The following is a 21,916-nucleotide window of genomic DNA, read 5'->3' as shown; positions in this document are numbered from 1 at the left end:
TCATGAGATAGAGGGGAAAAATTTAGTTATTCAGATTTACTTGTACCTCTTGGGTTTGATGTATTGTCTTTCCTCTTCTACAGTGGAGCACAGACACTGATGAGTGGTTCAAACCCTATGTTGGGGTGCAACACTGGTGCCATAGCCCCTGCAGGTATAAATCTGAGTGGCATTTTACCATCAGGAGGTCTGGTACCAAGTGCGCTGCCCGCTGCAATGCAGTCTGCCTCTCAAGCAGGTTAGTGTGAATAAGTAAAAAAGCCATCCTTCAGATAGGGACAGTGCAAAAACATTCTGTGAGAACAATGGACAAAAGGGGCCATTGCGTGAACAGAGTGTATATATGATGACCTGAGCTTAGGAACAACATGAATATTTTTGCCTCCTCAGTTTAAGCTATGGTTGAAATTGTTTGAGATTGTGATTTTGAGGAGCTAGGCTGGGGAAACATACTCTACATCTGGACTATGTTTGGTACACCCAGCAGGAAGTTTAAGTTAAATTGCATTTCAAATTCAGATGCAACTTTGATAACAATGACTGCCAGAAAAAAAGGCATAACAGTTTAGAAAGAGGCCTCACTCTTCAAATGTTTGTGGTGTTTTATTCTATCACTGATACTGCTTTATTCTAGTAAAACAGTTAATTAGTCCTGTACTGCTTTCAAGTATGACTGTACCAATCTATATGCCTGAGTATTCATTAAAGGAGCATTTAAATTCTATTAAGTTTTTTTGAGAATATAATAAAGACAAAAACCCTAATGTATGATTATGGAATCAGAAGGATAGAAGAAGCTTTGATAGCTATCCCTTACACTGAAACATGACCAGCGTTTATCTAAACTGTCTTTAAATACCTTCCCTGAAGAAGATTCCAGTCTCCCTTGGTAGCTGTTTGGAGTAGTTCACTATCCGTACAAAGTGTTTCCTTCTAATTACAATGCATCTCCTTAACTGTGAATTAAGTTATATCTTTTATCCTATTCCTTGCAGACATGAGAAACAGTTGATCACTTCTCTTTACCTTCTAAATATCAGAAACATGCTGTCATGTCCCACATTTGTCTTCTCTTTCTGATAGGTCGTATTTTTCAAACCTTTCATAATCCTGTCACTCTCTTCTAGACTGTCCAATTTGCTTACATCCTTCTTAAAATGTGATACCCAAAACTGGATACAAGCCTGAGCTTGGCTGATTTACCACTGTGGAGCACAGCAGAATAACTGCATCTCATCTCTTTCACAACATTCCTGTTAACATTTCCCCAAATGAGGTCTGCCTATATTTATTTGTATTTTTTTGCAACAGCAATTACATTAACATAAGAATGGCTATACTGGGTTAGGCCAAAAATCCATCCAGTTTATATTCTGTCTCTGACAGTGGCCATTAGACAATACTTAGGGGAGAGTGTAAGACCAGGCAAGTATAGAGTTATACATCCCTTGGTGTACAACCCCCACCTCTTCTGGCAATCTGCAGCTTTGAGATGGTCTCAGCTAAAGACTATCCATGTGGATCTTCATGTTTAATATCCCTTGCTAGATTTTTATTCTGTGGATTTATCTCTTTATTTATTGCTTTTTTGAACCCATTTATATTTTCGGCATCTACAGCATCTTGTAACAGTGAGTTTTATAAATGTGCACTATATGTGAAGAGGTTGTGTGTTCTGTAGTGTGTGATATTGATGTTTCAGATATATTTGTGATTTACTGTAATTTCTCACATACTTCCTTGCTGTATAGATGCAAAGCTGGTTACTCAGCATGTTGTACCTGTTCGTTTGTCTTTTTTGAATTTAGTATCACTGATTTTGGACCTTTTCTCCAATTTATTAGTATCATTTTTAGTTCTAATCCTGTCTTTGCAAGCACTGTTAAATTTAAACAGTTTTGGTGTCATTCACAGATTTTACAAACACTGTTGTCCACATATACAAATGGAAGTGATTTGAACTAGTCTGAGGCAGACCTCTGGGGGATTTTGTTCGACAATTACTGTTCTATTGAAGCATTTTAATCAAGCTCATAGCTTACTACATTACAAACTGTGATTTTTTTGGTTTTTAGTTTTTGTTTTTTTATTATAGCTTTGAAGAATGCCACATGGAATAATGGCAAAATGTCTACGGAAGACAGAAATGTCTTCCCAGAAGCTTTTGGAGGGAGGACAGTGGTTAAGATATGGGGTGTTTTTATTTTTATTTTTTTAATGCTTGGTGTCGCTTGCCACATTAATTTTCCCTGTAGAGAAACTATAAGAACCTGCTACGTCAATGAGTCCTCAGATATTTCTGGATTTATTGTACAAACAGTAAAAAATTAAAGCCCGGAGAAGAATCACTGAAGAATAACTGCTGTAATATTCTCCACATTCATCTTTGTCATAAATGCAGCAACAGGTTATAGGGTTTACAGTGTACCATGTTTAGTAGTGATACAGTTTTCTTTCTGTTTAGCCAGCACTAAGTTTGAATCTGGGTAACTATGCAGTTTTCAACTAGGGAAAATGAAGCATTGTGTTTCAGTGTAAAGTTTCAGCTTGCCAGTTTCCACCTTCCAAATGTTTAGAAATAATCCTAGTGGAAGGGTGTATTTAATGCAACACACATATAGTTAAGTAATGACTTTCTACTAATAAAAAGATGTTTTCTTTAACAGGCAGCCCTTTTGGTTTGAAAAATGCATCAAATCTTCGGCCCTTAAATCTTCTACAGGTAATTGATATACTTGGACACACTAACAATGATAACTTTTTGTATTGCTTTGGAAACATGTTTAGTGCTTTTTACACATTGGGCCCCACAGCTCTTTGAAGACAGTTGTTCATAAACAAGCCATTTATTGTAAATTTTTGATTACTAATTAAAACACTTCAAGAGAAAAAGCTGGTTCCATAAAGATTGCAAGTGGAAATGACATTCTCAGCTCACTACAAAGCAGCTATTTCTCAGTAACAATATAAAAATACTGACATTTGAATTCAAGAGATTAAAAAAATTATTTGCACTGAAAGCAGAGGCAAATGCTGAAAATGGAAGATGGTATTTTAGGATTAAACTGAAATTATTTGAAACTATTTGAAAAGTACGAAACAGTACAGTAGAATCACTCAGTTACACGTATAGGCCTAAAGCTGAGCTGAGCATGCACCAGTAGATGCAGTAATTGCTTTAGAAGAGCTTCTGGTAATGGAAATAGAAGTCTGTGTAAGAGACTTTAGAGGCTCTATAAATATTTTCTTTAAATTAAATATGCACACACACAAACATGCACAAAAGACACTATGTCTGAGCGCCATGTAAAAGCATAACAGGGAATGTTCATGGAACTGGATTCAGTTCCTGGATCTTGAAGTCACCTGCAAGTTACAGCTGCAGAGGTGCAGCTTCCAACTTCCACAAATCCCAAGTTCTACAAAAAAAAGTTTCACAAGCACCATGCTTCCAGAATTTAATACCAGTAAAAGATCAGCCACAATTTTGATACTTCCTCCTCCCACTCCTGTACACGCTCCAGAAGCATGGAATAGGGCTGGCACAGGAGGCAGTTATGCCAGTGTAGAGCTCTTCTGTAAAATGAAATGCTTGTATTTGTGATTCCAAATCAAAGTGTACCCACTCAGGCTACCTCTGGCATCTGTGCAAGTCAGGAATAATTTAGTTGAAATCAGTGCAATTAATAGTGTAAAACTGGAGTGAAACAAATCAAGACTGTTTCATTTTAGCATTTCTTGCATCGGACTTTGCAACGTATTGATTGGAAACATCTAAATACAGTGGAATATTCTGAATATGAAATTAGTATACTGTACTTTTGAAGACTGTCTTTATACATCCAGTGTTGGTACAATCTCTACTATTTTAATTAAAACAGAATAATAAAAATGTATTTTGCTGTAGAAATATCTAGCTCCAATAATGCAGATTTGTTTTCTGAGCATGAGGCTTTCTCACAAAAAACAGCAATTGTAAACTAATTCATTTTAAAGGATTTTTTCAAAATCTCCAAGGAGTGCATCATTATCAATATCATATTCATCCTAGGACAATGGGCAACTCAGCGGTTTGATTGAATTATGCCTTTTGTTTTTAATCTTCAACAGCTTCCAGGTGGTTCACTTATTTTTAACCCACTCCAGCAACAACAGCAGCAGCAGCTGTCACAGTTTTCTCCACAGCAACAATCTCAACAGCCTACAACCTGTAGTCCTCACCAACAGGGAGAACAGGTGTGTGCTAACAGCCCTCAGTCTGGGGTGCTTGGATGAAACAGTTTCTCCTATTCCCCCCAATCTCCACAAGTAAATAAGCCTTTACACAACAGATCTGAAACAGATGTGGGGGGAAAGTCCTCCTCCAAATCCTTCTCAAACTGCAAGGACTGCAGTGGCTTCGTTGCCATGGCTGGAGCTGGGTCATGCTTACCTATTTATATCCTGTATAAAAGAGCATTAGCAAAAACTGGCTAAGCATTGTCTTGCTCTAACATGAAGAGAGCTGGCCCGCTGTATGAGTAGTGTGAAATTAATTAGCATTGTCCTGTTTATCACACCTAGCGGATACCATTCACTTCAGATGAACAGAGAAGAGACACAGAACGGGATTACTAGAGAATAACTGAAATTTCTTACTCACACTGTTGGGAGTTGGCTTATGATCCTCAGTGCTGTAGTTTAACAGAATTGTTCTCTCTGCACCCAAGAAAGTATCAGTTGACTTTAAAGCTGTAATCTTAATTTGCTCTACTGCTGCCTGTAATCAGTGTTAAAGGCTATAATCACTGAAGAAGTCTAAACTCTTGATGGAGACTAATCTGTCTGTTTTCAAAATACCAAATTTTGAGTGGTTGGTTCTACCTGTACCTAAAATCTTACCAGAACTAATGCAGCAATTGGGGAAAACTGTAGCTGCTCTGCTTTTGTGTTCTTTATAGTTACAAACTCCTTTGTCTCCTGGACATTCAAGACTTTTGTTTTACTAAACAGTCTCCACTGGATACACAAATGTTCGTCTTAATTTTACTTGAGCTACTGCAGACTGTTCATAAGTAGGATGACTCTGAATATAAGAGTATCAGTTTAATATTTTATATGCCTTCTTTTATGTAAGTTGGTTTCTTAAAATGTTTTCATGGTGTACAGTTTCCTGTGTCACAGGGCCTGTTCTGGAATGTGTGACAGTTTAATGAGAGACTTCTAGATTTATTCTCAGAATCCAAATGTCAGTTACTAGTTGAATTATTTAAAAATAATCATGCAAGCTGGTGCTCTTAGGATTTCATTTTTAGACATTGAATTAAAGACATTCACAAAGGCCGATTTGAGCCTACTCCTTCCTATAGCAAAGTTCTTCTGGGGGGCATCAGTGTCTCAGCATTGGCTAACTTGTCTTTAAGGAACTTCTCTCTCACCACAAGTTACAGAGTAGGACTAGGGTTGTTTGGCTAAAATCAGCAATTAGAAATACTAGATTTGTTAGCTTTCAGTGAGAACAAGAACTATACTTGAGTGTTGTACTCAAAGCGCTTAGTGGAAAAAAACTTCAGCCAAAAAAATTTCCTTTTGGGCCAACAGAATATAGTCTTACTTTTCTCACACGTAGGGGTTTTTTTGCAGATGTTGGTTCTGTGACTTTGATTTGTTTAAAAAAAAAAAAATTCTTAAAACACACTACCATAACATTTTCTTTAATTTGCAGTCTTTTGGCAAAGTTTACCTAGATCTTACTGGCATTATTTCATATGTTTATTCTAAAGAAGCACTACAAAAACTCAAACTTGTTTCCATTTTCCCCTTATGATTGATAAGCCACGCAACTTGCTTGAATCACATGTAATACACACTTAAGCACTTTCTTTTCAGATTTTTAAATTAATACATAATACAGGTTCAAAAATAGGCCATAATTTAGCAACCACTGACCTCAGTGAGCACCAGGTCAGGCTCTAATTCAGTTTCTGTGATTAATGTGAGAAGTGCTTTGTTCTGAAAATAAAATTTTAAAAGCAGGGTTTTTTGTCCATGAAACTAAGAAAAGTGTGGCACAATCTGAACTTGTGCATATGAATTTCAGACTTTTCACATTTTGATTATGATTTTTGCATGTGGGTAGTCTCAAGTGTCAGCTGAAGACTTCAGGGGTGGGGGGGTAGGAGATAAAATGTGACATGTTTAGAAACATGAATGGTAGTCTCTGCTGACTGTCAGTGGGGAAGTTGACATCTGCCTGAGCCTTATGCTAGGTAACAGGCATAATACTACCATTCCTACCAGAGCTGTTCCAGGGTTTTCAGCATCTGTTATGTTCTACTTCAGTAGTGACTACATTATTGCCTGTATCTGCACACGCTATAAAAAGTAGAATTAAGAGTTTTAAAAAGGCACTTCAAAAGTTTGTCTTCATACTGGCTTTATTTATTGATTGGTGCCAAAGTTTGGTAATAAGGATCAAGCTTTTTAATTTTTGCTAGGGGTCTGACCAAGGTCCATCCAATCAAGATCAGGCATTATCTGCCCAACAAGCTGCTGTAATTAACCTGACTGGAGTAGGGAATTTTATGCAACCTCAAGCCACAGGTATGTGCTTGCTGAGCGTCCTTTTGTACTTGTGTATGTTGGTAAATTCATACTGAAATGAAGTTTGGTCTTAAAGTAGTCTTACATTAGATCAGAACAATTTACTCTTTATTATCAGTACATAAATTATGCAAGAAATAGTTTCTTTCAAAGCATGCACTTTTCTGCTTTGTTTGGCAGTTGTTGAGCGTAGTAAATTGATTATCTTTAAAGCATATGGACATAAGTCACACTTCATACAAAAAGAAAATACAGAAAACTTCCATGCCAGACTTCATTGAGGAATGTTTCTTTAACTGTGTGCTTAACATCCAGTATGAGAAAACTTTGTGTCTCTACATGCACTTCATAATCAATTACCTTTTAACTAACCGAGTATGTATATCGTGTATACTTTATTCTGTACCGTTTCCAGTTTTACTTTGAAACTAATTCTATTGATCCTCCTTTTCTGTTGCTCTCTATTCCTAAGTCTTCCTTTCCTAACCCTGACAAACTCGACCTGACCTCTTTGACCTGCCGGCTTTCCCCTTCTCCTTTTCATAGTGTTGTCTCAGCTTGGCTCTGCCATGAACAGACCTGAGCAAAGCCTTCCTCAGCAGAGACTCCAGCTCTCTTCTACCTTACAACAGCAACAACAACAAGCCTTGCAGCAGCAGCAGCAACAGATACAAGTAATCCAGCAACTTCGCTCTGACTGCATTTGAAAAAAAAACAAAAAAAATACAATTCTCAGCTCCAAAACCAAAAATTCTGCTCCTTAGATTTTTTTTACTAATGTTTTCACGGTCTCTCAGCCAATAAAACATTTTGGCAAACTACATCTTGAAAGACTTAAAATCTGTTGTTATCTCAGCTTGGAGCACTGAATTTATTTTTATTCATTTAAGCCATCCACCTTCCTGATTTGATAACATTCAAGGAGTGCTTGTGGCACATTAAAAACAAGCTCTGCAAGGTGCCATTAGAATTTCAAAATAATGTAACAGCATGAACTGTAGGCACCTGTAAGTTCAAATGTAGCACAGCTCCAGTTAGTACATGGAAAAAAACAGCTCTGGCAAAGCATTCCTTTAGCATACTGTCATTCAGATGCTTTATAAAAATATCTTAGTATTCAACCACAGTCTCCTTCAGGTGATACACATAGAAAATAAAAATACTGAAGAAATACTATGCTAAAAATGTACTGCTTAACTAAACAGATTCACTGAAGTTGCTGAGTTACTGCAGTTACTGCAACAGAGAGAGGGCAAAGAAACAACACTATGTGTGTAAAATGTTAGATATGCCCTCAGCAGGTTTCTGTGCCACTGGTGCTGCTTGACTGTATCTATTGCCCCAGTATGTGGTGTATTCCTTTTTGTTAACCCTGTACTTTCTCTCAGTTTATTTCATTTTTCCCTTCCTATCATTCTTCCTGAGATGAAAGGTAGCTGTAAAGCTAACTCTTAAACTTTTTCTTCCCCCCTCCTTTTTCACAGCAGCAGTTGCGATTCTTGCAGCATCAAATGGCTATGGCGGCAGCAGCAGCACAAGCAGCTCACCTACAACATCAACAACATTCAGGCAGCCACTCAAAAAGTAAGAGGAAAAGAGGCACACTGGCCCCTCCAAAATCCTGAGACTTGCATTTTTTTTTCTATATATAACTAATGATTCAAAGGGGATTTTTTAATGTTTAACAAGGAGAAAGCTTAAAAACAAATCAGTGTTTCACATTGCTGGTGGGAAAATGAACTTTTGAAGTTACACTGAAATAAATGGAACTGTTTCAGGAAGCCAACCCTTTGGAAATTAAAGATTTCATCTATAAAGCAGCTAGGGCTTGGTTTCCTTAAGTCGTTTAATTTTTTAACAGAATGTTTTATCCTGTATTTTTTACCATTCAGCAGCATTGTATATAGTATAAGGGTGAAAATCATTTTAGAAAAAATGAACTTTATAAGTGTAGTATTGGTATTTGTTTATTTAGTAAAAAAGGTTTGTGAACACTGTAACAAATACAATTTTTACAAATCCATTTTTGAAAAGATCTTGCCTTGTTCATTTGGGTTGTATACTTTTTATCACTTTGTCAATCAGCTTCTTTACTTCTTTGTGTCTTGTAACAGCTCTGGTGATACAGTCCTGAAGCTTGGCTCCTGTCAGAGGACTTCCACCTAAAAATTAAAAACAATTTGGTTTTCCCTTTATACTTTGGTTAGGTTTCTTTAAATCTGTTTTCCAAGTGGAAATGTTAAATAATATAGTAATTCTTGTGACCACAAACTTGCATCTGGGGCATATATAGCTTCACGAACTACACTGAAGCTGTCAAGTTTGCTTTAGTGGCTTTTTAAGCATAAGAGACTTTGTACAAAATCTATCCTTTGCTACATGCAGAATATATATAGGGCTAGCTATGACTTTTTTCTTAAGTTTAAGTCATGCTACCTTTTTCAAACTTAATTTCAAGAGCAAGTGATGTAATAAGCACTCCAGCCATCCATCCGTTATCATAAAGCAGCCACATTTTACAAAGAAATGTAGGTAAAGCATATTTGGATCAAAGAAAGGTTGTCATCTCCATACCTGGCTTATGGACTGAACATAGTCTGCCTTCTTCATCAGTTACAATAGTTACCGTTCCAGTTGCTAAGTCTTCCTCTTCTGCAGTTGGATCAACAATCAGTAGCGTGCTTTTGAAAGAAAACACATGTGCACGTGTTGATATATTATGATCCATTAACTTCATTGCAAAATACAAGTTACTAATTTAATTTTTTTAAATGTAATTGTACCAAATATCTATAGTGTGATTTCCTGCACAGGCTTATGTAACACCAGTTATGTTATCAAAATACACCAATTTAAAAAAAGAAAAAGCAAATTACAAAAAGGGAGATTCAACATTAAATTCAAGGGTCTATTTGAGTCTGTAAAGACTTATCATTGAAATTGTTATACATAAAGTTGTATGTCAAAGATCTGTGCTACCCACTTATTTCAGGAAAGTATCAATAAACTACCATTTGCAACATTTAGTCACTTACAGCTACACAAAGACAGTGTTACTGCTTTTGCGTAGACTGCACACTAATCTTTTTACCAGACCTTAAGGTAAACTACACTTCAAATAGCAAGTTTACCAAAGTAGTTCTCAGTTTCTGATCAGATTTCTAACATTGATCAGACTAGGAATAGTTCAAAAATTTGATTGACTGGGTTCCTTAAGGTAACTGAAGTAAGCTGTCATAGATCACATAATGCAGATCATTAAAAGAGATTAAATAGTTATTTTTGAACCATCTAGTAAGTTAAAAATAGAGCAAACCAACTAAAAAAATTAGACAATCTCAGCTATGAGCCAGCTTTGTACAACAACAAGAATTTGAAATGAAAAAGAAACAAAAACCAAAAAACCTACAATTCAGCCTTAGTTTCTTCTAAAAAAAAAAAAAATCACTGCTGTTACAAACATTTGGCTCTATCCATAATTTAGAACCTAAACAGACTGAAGTGCAGGTATCAAGACAGGAAAAATACTATCTGAAATTTTCATGAAGTCTCAATTTACATTGTTCAAATAAAATTTTTTATGTAGTACTGATGTAGTCAAACAGCTTATCAGCTCGAGTGCAACTGTGCTACATGATGTTTATGACAAGTTTGGGGGAGATCAGTAGTTAAGAGCTGATTAAACAAACCAATTTGAAGGGTAACAGAATTTTTTCACTTTGAACTATTCAAATGCAATATGTAACACTTATCACAAACATACACTTCCTAATTAAAAAAAAAATTCTTCTGGATAATTTAAGCCTTACAAATAATTTCCACCTTGCTCTTTTAATAATGGTGTAATGAAAACATCAGTCCTTAGCTATGGTACACAAAAATACTGGGTTTTTTTAGTTTTAACCACATACACTCTGCAGCATCAGCCCTTTGCATGATGCAGGCAACCTGCATACATGAAGAGTCTAATGCATCAGACTTATTATTTATGAATAGGTTGATTCCACAGGAGCCATGCAGTGAAGCTGTGCACTGCTCTACATGAGTGTGCCTGGCCCACAGCCACTACCCAGTAGCCCAGATGTTTTATTTACTCAAAGAGAGCTTTTAGGCAGGAAGAAAAATGTCTGGAAGCCAGAGTATGTAAAGCTATTATTTGGAGGGCTGTGCCAATGCTACAGAAATACTAAAAAAACCAGGAAACATATACACACACATACCATCAATGTTTAGTTTTAGGAGATAAAGGCAGACTTTTTATAAAGAGTAACCTGTTTGATGCAAGGGTCAGTTTCAGTGAAAGGAGGGAAGACCTACAAAGCATAACTGATAGCTTTCTTCTAAAGGCAACTTTTTGTCTATTGGTGAGTATGAGTGATTTAAGTGCAAATACCACCATACTGATAACTGTATGCCTATCATGGCATACAAACTTTCTCACTTTTAGTATACATCAAACTTAAAACCCACAAGAATTGGTATTAAAGCAATTAACAGAAGCACTCTAAAATACTGATAACTCTTAGTTTGGTTCATTTTGGTAATCAACTGGTCAACATTTGAGTTTGGCATCCCATCTGCCCACCCTGGACGTTTCATGTTTGAATAGAAGGGTCTATTAGTCATTTTGGGAATACAGGTAAATGTGCCATAACCTCCAAGCACCATAAAAATACCTAAATCTTGAATTTGATTCCTAGAACAGTGATCATCCTATTTGTCATTTTTTGCTTCTCAAACGGGTATCACCATAAATACTTGCATTTTTTATAAACAGCAACAGAACACATACAAGTTCCACATTCTCAAAAGCAGAAATACTTAGGACTAATATTTAAAAGCATTGGTCAAGCCAGATTAGTCTGTCACAAAATAGAACCACTGTGTAATTAACACGCCTAGACTAAAAGAAAAGCCAGTAAATACTTTCAGGAGAGGAGTCAAGCTGTCAGATGTCATTACTTTAAATTTTCATCATCAGATTCTTTACCTACAGGACTAATGATTTAAGAGTGCTGGTCATATGTCATATTGGGCAATTATGTTTTCAGTTATCTAGAGTTTTTGTTGTTTTAACTGGACTGTTACTTATTACTTCTTTTGACTGTCCTTGGTATAAGCTGTTCAAAAATACCACCTTTTGTGTCCATAAGCTTTTAAAAGATTGTGTTGGTAACATTTTTCAAAGATATTGCACAAACATAAACAACATCCATTCCAGAAGCTTATTTCAATCCTAGAGTACTTTTAAGTGTATCTTTTAGGCAGGGAACCAGTCCTGCTTTAAGTCACAGGAAGAAGTTGGACAGACTTCACTTTGTTCTACTGCATACTCATTCATACCACAGAACTGTGGAACAGTTCAGCAAGACAGGCCTAGGATAAGAGTAAGTGAAACTGTACTGACTGACACTGCATGGTCTTCACTAGCACAAATGGGTGAAAAGTGACTTCCTTGGGTAGCATCCTCCGTTTTTCTCCACTTTTAACTACATAGCTGTTTTTGTAAGTACAAAACCTTTACCAACTTACTCATCAAATATAGCAAATGACGTGGCAACTGGATGCTTTCTGATGATCAAAGGATTCTTCTGTTTTAAATTAACTTCTGATAAACCAGTTTCTTCATTTACAGTAACTGCTGGCAACTGTACTGAAGAGAAGGAAAAAGGACAATGGTATATCATTAAACACTGGTTTTGAGAGGCATAGAGATGATCAAGACTACTGATGATCAAGACTACTGAAATATTTAAGCTATTCTTTTACCATATTGGTAAGCCATTGAAAACAGATCAGAATAGTGTTTTAGCTACATTATTGGTGTTCTGTACACAAAATTTCTTGAATTCAGTGAACATACTTAGCTTAGAACTATCTGTCCAAGTAAGTATTTCATTTTACTCCTCAAGTTCTTCTTTACACAGAAGCATTTTCTGTTTCTAAAATGCTGTAAAATTACAGTATCTTAAGAATCATATTTCACAAAAAGCATTCCCCCAGAGCCTACTAGCCATATTAAGAACAGGAATATAGTCTTTTCTCAGTAACTTCTTATACACCTGTAGAAATAGTACAATTCAATTTTCAGAAAATTCTCCCTCAGACAACACGTACAGTATCAGAGATAGCATCATGGAAATAAAAAGCAAAGAAGCTACAGGAATTCAAAGGCAAACAGTTCATAGTTAGAAAATGAGGCTTTGCCATAAGCATCCCTTTATAGTACCCTCCTACAGGCACATGTAACCCACAAACTTGTGAATTATCAGTCCATATATTGGATGCATCAAAATCGTTTTTCAAACTATAATAAAACTAGAAATACTCTGTTGTGACAATAAACAAACCCACAACCACTTAGTTTGCCTATACTAAATAGATCAACAAGGTAAGACCCTGATCTAGATACTGAAGTTGTTTATGACCACTGTTGAAAGATTCAGATTTCGGGGATGCAACATACAGCAGAATGGCTATTAGTCTCTTAAGAGAGGGATGATATGCATGCAAAAATACGCAGCTTACAGCCCAGCTGTTAGGTATCTGTAGAATCACAGAATCACAGAATGGTTGAGGTTGGAAGGGACCTCTGGAGATCATCTAGTCCAACCCCCCTGCTCAAGCAGGGTCACCTACAGCACATTGCACAGGATTGCGTCCAGGTGGGTTTTGAATATCTCCAGAGAAGGAGACTCCACAACCTCTCTGGGCAACCTGTTCCAGTGCTCTGTCACCCTCACAGTGAAAAAGTATTATTTCCTCATGTTCAGATGGAATTGTCTGTGTTTCAGTTTGTGCCCGTTGCCTCGCGTCCTGTCACTCGGCACCACTGAAAAGAGTCTGGCCCCATCCTCTCGACACCCTCCCTTCAGATACTTGTACACGTTGATAAGATCTCCTCTCAGCCTTCTCTTCTCCAGGCTGAACAGGCCCAGCTCTCTCAGTCTTTCCTCATAAGAGAGATGCTCCAGTCCCCTAATCATCTTTGTAGCCCTTCACTGGACTTGTTCCAGTAGTGCCACATCCCTCTTGTACTGGGGAGCCCAGAACTGGACGCAGTACTGCAGATGTGGCCTCACCAGGGCTGAGTAGAGGGGGAGGATCACCTCCCTCGACCTGCTGGCAACACTCTTCCTGATGCACCCCAGGATACCATTGGCCTTCTTGGCCACAAGGGCACATTGCTGGCTCATGGTCAACTTGGTGTCCACCAGCACTCCCAGGTCCTTCTCTCCAGAGCTGCTTTCCAGCAGGTCAGCCCCCAACCTGTACTGGTGCATGGGGTTATTCCTCCCTAGGTGCATACTGTCATTTCCACTTCATATTTAAATTTTAGTAATTTAGGGTTCAAATGACAGAAAAGAAAAAAAAGCAGTGTGCAGGAATTAAGAACTAGTTGCCTAGTCATCGTGATTCAGAACTAACATAGTTCTCCAAACAATAGTAACAAGGGTGCAGATCTTACTCTAGAGAAAACTTACCATTTTTTAATGCTGTTAACAAAGCAAAGGTACTGGCATCCAAAATGTTTCCATCATAATCCAGACATATGATATCACAGTATAACACCCAAGCAAGCTACCAAAAAAGATTTGCATATGTGAGATATTACAGCAGGTAAAGAAATGGTGCATTATTTAAGCAAATGCTGACCATATGAACAAAGATGCTTATTTCAATAATAATAATAAACTTCTTGCACTTTAGATGTAATCCAAGACACCAAAACTAAAAAGTAAAAATCTATAACCCCAAATACCTTCTTTAAAGTCCTTATACTGTGATCTTGTTAACAAGTCCCTCTTCATTTTGAGATACATCTTACCTTGCCATTTGCAATACACAGATCTTCTTTCTCTATTATCTGTGAACTAAAATAAAATGAGAGTGTAAACCAAGAAACAGAAAATTGTTTTGCAGAATTGTTCTTGTTTTAAATGCATTAAAATGGTTCTTACTTTTCAATCACATCTGCAATGAACTGGCTAGCTGCTTGAGCCTCTTCACCAGGAGGTCCAGGGCGAAACCTTGTTGAACAGAGGGATGGCAGTTCTACATTGGGAACTAGATATCAAAAATAAGTTACAAACTAATGAAAGCATGCTATAGAAAAATCAAAAATATAAATGCAACAATATACATTACCATTAATACCATTACCTCTTAATACCATTTTATGTACTTCAAATGAAAGGCAAGACTAAGAACTTATCAATCAAGTCCTCCTTCTTCTCCCCTCAAAAATTAAGTTATGTATGAGCTTTGTAGTAAAGAATTTATACTACCTTGCACTCTGAAACTATTTATTCCATGAAGAAGTACATACTCCTAACTACCATTTTCTGTTTGCAATCCTGCTAGGAATATCATGACCTCACACAAACTCTTCTTTAAATGTTAGGCATTCTTAACTAGATCAAGAGACAACAGCATTTTCAACCCACAGCCTGACTTTACTGGTATGCTACCTGCTTTTCATCAACTGTTACAACTTGATGCTTTAGACATGAAGCAAAAACATGCATAAAGTTTACAGGAAAAAAAAAAATAGAGCATAATCAAGTTCACTGAAAACAACATACTTTGGAAATACCTTATGAAAAGGGGATTTAGTAAAAGCTCTCAGTTCCACAGAAGTATTTTATCTCAAAAGAACTCCACAAATGAGCAAAGATCTACCCTCAGGATTTGCACAATTCCCTGAGAAATAAGCAGTTACAAAAATGGGTCTATTTCACTGTTTTTAAGGGAGGGGGTTTTTTTGTTTTTGTCTCTGTTTGGGATTTCAAGACAAAAGTTAACATGCCAGGGTTGCACAACCCTGCAAGGCACAATCTTTTATAAATGAACCTTCCTCCCATAGCATACATACTTCCCTCCCTGCTGAAGGCATCGTTTCAGCCTGGCTGAAATCAGCCATGAGAAGGTAGCTTTGCATGGAGAACTCAAAAGCAGGGCAGGGAAACTCGTAACTTGAAAAAGGCTCAGCAGATCCTCATTTATGTCACCACACCAGCACTAGAGACCTACAGTACCAAAATTAGTAGTCCCTAATTTAAGATATTGGATTTTATTTCTGAAGTACTATACGTTAATTTGGAAACTGTTTTTTAAGGAATGTAGTACAATTTTATCTAGTTTCTTTCTTTTAAAGTTCTTCACAATGCATTCAATCTATCCCATCATTACAGCCATTTAGCTGAAGTAATACAAGATCTGAATAAGATGCATATAGAAACACTTACCAATATACCCCTTATTAGGAGAATCTACTGGAGGTGCTGCAAGTTCCTGCAGAATGAGACAAAATAAAAAGCTGGATTTTGTTCACAAGAAGAGTTTCTGGCTATTCTATGTATGAAGAGTCATTTTCTTGCTGGTTATCATTACAGTTAGATTTACAAGAGCCATTTTTATCAGTCAATTTCAAGTCTTCAGGTATCTGTATATGTATTCGGCATGAGGGAAAACTAAATACAGGGGGGTGAAGTGATTTATCTCCTGTTTCACAGCAGGCCAGCTGTAAAGCTGAGGCTGGAAGTCACTCAACAGTCCAGCCACCTAATTACCAATTCTCTTATTAATCAATATTCAGTAGCTCTTCATTTAGCTTTTATCAATAAATAACAAAAACTTTAATTCTGCATATTTCTTCCCCCCATACACAATACACAATACAAAATACATGTTTTCAGACTGTATAGGTAGGATTGGACAATGAAATTATATTAGTTTCAGGCCTGAAAGTAACCCACGTGAAAGACTAACTGTTTGACTGGCATATTATTGCAGCTCTCCAGAAGATTCACTCTAAAGATAAATGCATAAATTCAACTGTACCGCTTTAACTCCACAAATTACTGTAGTATTTCCTAACTTCACCAGGGCAGAACCATCTGCAGTTGTAATTGAACCTGAAGAGAGAAAGCACTGTTCAATAAAATTTGTTTCTATTCAAAGGGCCTTAATTAACAACCAACTTCACAAAGCGTTTACATCATTTTAAAATAAATACAGGCTAAGCAAAGTGTCCATGAATTCAGAGTGGGAACGGAATCTCTTTCTCTACCAAACAGTCAAAAGACAGGATTATCAACACTTCTAAAATATAAGCAAAGGATTGCTGAATCCATGATCCAAAATGCATTACTAATATTTTCTATCAACATTCTGTCTTAGAATAAGCCTGCCTCATTATTATTTTGATCCATTTTTTTCATACATATGACTTTTAGTTCATTAATGCAAAACTGAGGTAATAATGTCTTTTGGATGAGGAGCAGTCAATGGTCTGCTAGATGAAAATGTATCTTTCTACTACACAAACAGATAAAACAGCAAGAGAGAGCTCTAAATGCCACAGATCCTATCAACAGGAAACCTTTATAGACCAGAAATCACAGACAGTTATCGTAACACCACCATCTGAGTGACTTGCAGTAAGATGTAACGGAAAGGCAATGCAGTGGAAGAGACCTGCTAATTTCAGTTTGAACAATAATCAGCAACTTTTCCATGGTGCTATGCTAACCTGTAGTTTTCTCTCAAAAAGATAAGTTAATTATACTCTTCACATCATAGCAAGGTCTAAGAAAGGCTCCTCAGGAAGATAAGGTGCTGCTGCTCACCATATAGAAGGTATCTTGCTTCTGTGCGAGACAGCTGCTCACCAAGCTTAAAACAAAGCAGAAGCCAGGAGTCACTGCCTCTCCCAAGATGCTACGGCATTCAGTATATGCCTAGATGGTGCCTTCCGCATCTATAATGTACGTAGCTGATCTTAGAATTAGACAAGCATCCAAGCATCCTAATGCATCCTAAATTATGCTGTGCAGATCAGCCCAGAAGCAGGAGTGAATAACAGCACTCAAATGTATTCCTGTACAACACATTCTTATTAATGCTCGTTGGAACTATAAATACAAATCCTACTCCTTTCTTGTTTCAAAATTCGAGTATCAGGAAAACCGAGTCATTATGGGCACCAACTATAAAAATCTGAGAATAATAACATAAAACCCTATCATTATTATTATTCCAAATAAGCACTTACCTATGTTGACAGTGGTTGCCCGGAATTCACCTAACTCCCTTCCATCAGGTCGACAGTTCTCTTTCTAAACAAAAATTACAAAATTCAAATTAAAAAACATGCTTCATGAAATAACACACCAACATTTATGCTACATGAGTTTATATAAAAAGCATTCTCTTATTTATAGCAGAAATATGGAGTTACAAAATTGCTAGAGAAAACTCAGTCATATTCTACCTAGTTTTTCAGCAACTGATACTCCACTCGTGGTTTTAGGCCCAAAATTTTATAGAAAAAAATATATATAACAAAGGATTAATTATCTCAAATGTAAGTGCTACAGGCTAGATTCAGAAAACCATCCAAGAATGAACACTATTGATAAATTTAGAAAGTTTCCACCTTTCTGCATTGTTTAGTTTTTGTAGGCAATTCCCCTTCCCTACCCAGAGGGGCTCTTAAAACGAACATTGGACCGAACCAAAAAAAACCTTAAATATTGTCAGTCAAAAACTGTCAACAAAACCTGGACATACACATTAAATCAGAAGCAGCCCCAACTCACCATCATGTTAGATGGGCATGATAATGCACCATAATTTCAAGCTTCTCAAAAACACAGACTGTAATTAATGGTTCAACTAATGTATATTCATATCTTAATCACATTTTGTTATCTTCCTCCTAACCAGTGTTTTAGAAGGTAAAGAACTCTAAACTAAGCCCTTGTAGGCAATGAAGCTTCTGTTAACATACATATCCACTCTGCATTTAGAAGAATTAAAGCTGACTGCAATGATACTGGACTCATTTCTTAGTATTATTTCAGTAATGCATAGACTAATATAATATGCATTACCAAATAAGTCATTGTTCTTTCTCCACATTCATGATGAATACAGTTAGCAGTAACAGTCTCTATACTTATTTTTTAGTAACATCTAAAAGCCCAGTCTGGGATCATTTTGTACTAGACACAAACCTGGGCCGCTATCTTAGTCAAGTTTAATTCACATTGCTTCTGAGGCCAAAAGAAGCATTTATCCATGTGAAGTTAAACCTGCTGCAGAAGAAATGCCAAAGATGTAGGGGGGGAAAAAAAATAATAATTGAGGGAAAAAATGGTCATACTCTTCACAGCACGTTTTGCTTTTGAAGTTTCAGGTTTCCATACAGATTACAAGCAATTTATACATGCATATCATGTTTTACTCACCAAAAATCTTCTGTAATATTCCAACGGTTCCACTGTTCTAGAATAAATAGAAACTGAAGTTCACATGCAAAGTCTCTGGTAGCTAAGTGACGGGCAAGTGAAGAGTTAACAGGACTGAAGTTTGTCAATTGATATGCAGAAGAACTGATAGCACCAGAGCTGACGTGCACAAAGCTGCTGAACAGAGGACTTAACAGGACTAAAGTCGTCCACCAACCGATATGCGCAAGGATTGATATGCGCAAGGCTGCGGAATGGCAGCATTAACAAGACTGAAGAGGTCTGCCACCTGGAATCTGCACGGACCCCCGGGGAGGGAAGAAACAATACGGAGGTGTCGGGGTCTTGCCTCGCTAGCAGGGTCCCCCCAAGCAGACAAACAGACAGTCCTGCGATTGTGAAACTCGCAAAAGTCAGCAAAAGCAGTGTTTGCCCAGAGCCCCAGCCGTATAAAAACAGACTTGGGAGCTAGGAGAGTTTGAGCAGGGACGGGAACGTGACCTGATCATCCTCTCCGGCTGGACCGTGAGTATCCCCCCCCTCCCCTTTTCCTGGGACGCTGGGTTAAGGTAACTCCTCGAGGTTGAGAGCCCTCTCACTAGGAGAGTGAACAAGAAAGCTTTCAAGTAGGGATAAGCAGTCCTTCCAATTAATAACGCAGTAATCGATGGTTTCAGGTTATCCTTTCTAAATTAGTAACTGATGGTTTTGTGTTATCCTTCCTAAATTAGTAATCGCATTATTTTAATGGATGTTACTAATCCAAGAACTTGTGTGAGGAAATAAACATCTTTTTTATTATTATTATATTACTGTCTCAGTCGTTGCTATCGAACCTTCATAGCATGACAGCGCGACACTAAGATATAGCAAAAAAAGAAAAGCAGGCAACTCCCTACAACAACAGTAATTTGAGAATCAAGCTAACTAGCAAAGCTGATTAGCAATATGATTACAGCAAGATCAGGAAACTTTTAACTAATCTAAGAGGAGGCCTCCTAAGTTTCAGAAAGCTAGCTGCCATAATGCATGTATGATTTTTGAAAAGGGAAAAGGTTTAGAAAAACTGAGGATGAAGAAATAAATATTTTATCTATTTAAAACAAAATGCTTTTTCCTTACAATTAGGGAATCTGCATGCCCATATGCCTATACAAACTAGCTTTCACCTCAAGAATCTTAAAACTATTATTCAGGTAGTTAGTTAAGGTCAAAAACAGTGTTTATTGAGGCAAGAGTGTCAAATGTGTTTGAAGAAATGGTGCAGAAAGGGTAACTTAACAAGTTATCTGAAATATTTTGTTAGTTCAATGACTGGATTCAGAGGTACAAAACAGCTAAAAAACAGTTTATCAGTCTTGAAACATAATAGCTTTTTCTTAGAACCCTTTTAAATAAAAATATAATATTATGAAATATGCTTTATGCAATGCTTCAGCTGAGGAATACTTAATGTGTACTGTTAATTAGATACTACCAACATAGTTTGTGTATCAGTATTTCCAGCACAGAACACCTAAGTAAAAAAAAACACTTATAGAGGCAATGTGATATTTGACCAAAGCCAAAGGTTTTGTTCAAATAAGCATTTATGGAAAAAAAGAATTGACTGGGCAAAATTTTTAGCAAGTTTTCCAAATACAAGCTAACATACAGAGACACCACAACTTATGATGACAAGCATGAATTAACCCTTGTCAATTCCCTATACGATATGCCTCTACTACTGTTTTTAATGCCAACATATGGCCTATTCTTTTCTGATTCACACAGGAGCACCCGCTACACCGTCTCATGATCATAAGCCAGAAATCTGGAAAGAGCAGTGACAGGAAGTATAGTCATAAACAGATAGCCACTGAGTTTCCTCTTTTCTATGTTTTTCATAATTGTCATTCTTGTAATTGGTTCCTTAAAGCAATACTGACAGTACCTCTTCCCTTTCTCAGAGAAGATTGCCCTTCTCCAGTTCTAATGCGCAAGTCAATGTTTCAGAATACAAAGAATAATGGAACAGTTTGGTTGGAAGGGGCCTCTGGAGGCTGCCTGGCCCAGCCCTTCACTCAGGTTGCTCTGGGCCTTGTCCAGGTGTCTGTCTCCAAGGAGGGAGATTCCACACCCTCTCTAGTTGACTACCCCTCACTGTGAAAATTTTTTCCCTAAAATCTAATCAGAATTTCCCATGTTTCAATTTGTGTCCACTGTTTCTCACACTGTCCCTGTCTAACTCTTCTGTTTTCTCTACGCATCCCTCCCCCCATTTAGGTAGCTAAAGACATTAACAAGTCTCTGTGCTGTAGCTACCAAATACATTGTGCTGGGATGTCCAGAGGCTCTATAGGAATCTCCAAACATCCATTTACTTCTTAGCAGAGCAGCGCTGACAAAATACAGCACTGCAGCTGCCCTTGTGCTGCTCAGTTACCACTGAGGCACGCAAGGTTACCAGAGGGAAAGCTTGCAGGTTGCTGCAAAACGCGTTTTGGAAAGGGCAGCTGACGGCTTTGCGTCATAAATCAAATGAGAGCGAAAAACAGCAGCTTAAAAAAACTTAAAGGGAGTGAGCTCGACCCCCCTCTCCTTCAGCCGCCACGCTGCGCGGCGCGCAGAGCCGCGCGCGGCGGTAACGGCCCAACGTCCCCAACGGCAGCGGCGCGAGGCCGCGCCGCGCGGGCACCCGCTGGCCGCCGACGTCACCGCCACACCCCACCCCACCCCGGGCGGCCGCGCTCAGCCCGCGCAGCCCGTTCGGCCCCAGTCTCGGCTCCCGCGCGGGAGCGGGGCCCCCCGGCCCCCGCGGCTCGAGGGGCGGCAGACGGCAAGGAGCGGCCGGGAAGCCGCAGCTCCGCGCTGGCGGGGAGCAGTGGCACTAAACCTCCGCCACTTACTTAAAAGCCGTCGCCATCGTCGCGCCGCTGCCGCCCTCAGGTCTCCTTCCGGGGTTGCGCTTCCCCGTGACCCCACCGGCCGGAAGCGCCGGCCCGCGGCCCCGGGGAGGCGGCGGCGGCGGCGGCGGCGGCGCTGACAGGCCCTCGCCGCCTGGGGGCGCCGGCGGCTCCCAGCACCGCTCGGCGGGCGGG

General features: G+C 38.2%; 2 protein-coding genes across 20 annotated transcripts in view; one reads left to right on the top strand and one right to left on the bottom strand.

Moving 5' to 3' along the window:
* The window catches only part of SUPT20H (SPT20 homolog, SAGA complex component), a 38,210-nt gene extending 29,433 nt beyond the window's left edge, over positions 1-8,777 (top strand). For 7 of the 19 annotated variants that reach the window (XM_067291314.1, XM_067291398.1, XM_067291343.1 and 4 more), the window contains 6 exons: positions 84-238; positions 2,667-2,722; positions 4,111-4,236; positions 6,477-6,582; positions 7,129-7,256; positions 8,067-8,605. In XM_067291314.1, the coding sequence (XP_067147415.1) occupies positions 84-238; positions 2,667-2,722; positions 4,111-4,236; positions 6,477-6,582; positions 7,129-7,256; positions 8,067-8,207 (712 nt within the window). In that variant the 3' untranslated portion in view covers positions 8,208-8,605. Of the gene's footprint in view, positions 1-83; positions 239-2,666; positions 2,723-4,110; positions 4,237-6,476; positions 6,583-7,128; positions 7,257-8,066; positions 8,606-8,696 lie in introns of those variants that run through there. The other 12 variants (XM_067291440.1, XM_067291370.1, XM_067291427.1 and 9 more) reach the window with 8 other exon arrangements.
* EXOSC8 (exosome component 8) lies at positions 8,534-21,785 on the bottom strand. The gene is made up of 11 exons (XM_067291454.1): positions 21,725-21,785; positions 18,837-18,873; positions 17,639-17,702; positions 16,426-16,499; positions 15,831-15,876; positions 14,544-14,649; positions 14,411-14,456; positions 14,067-14,163; positions 12,115-12,235; positions 9,157-9,263; positions 8,534-8,744 (listed from the first exon to the last, which is right to left on the bottom strand). The coding sequence occupies exons 1-11, from the start codon at positions 21,739-21,741 to the stop codon at positions 8,629-8,631; spliced, it is 831 nt and encodes a 276-aa protein (XP_067147555.1). The 5' UTR covers positions 21,742-21,785; the 3' UTR covers positions 8,534-8,628.
* Positions 21,786-21,916: the final 131 nt, after the last annotated feature.

Source organism: Apteryx mantelli, chromosome 1 (genome assembly GCF_036417845.1).
Source record: "Apteryx mantelli isolate bAptMan1 chromosome 1, bAptMan1.hap1, whole genome shotgun sequence".
NCBI lineage: Eukaryota > Metazoa > Chordata > Aves > Apterygiformes > Apterygidae > Apteryx > Apteryx mantelli.
This window is presented reverse-complemented; position numbering and strand designations above follow the sequence as displayed.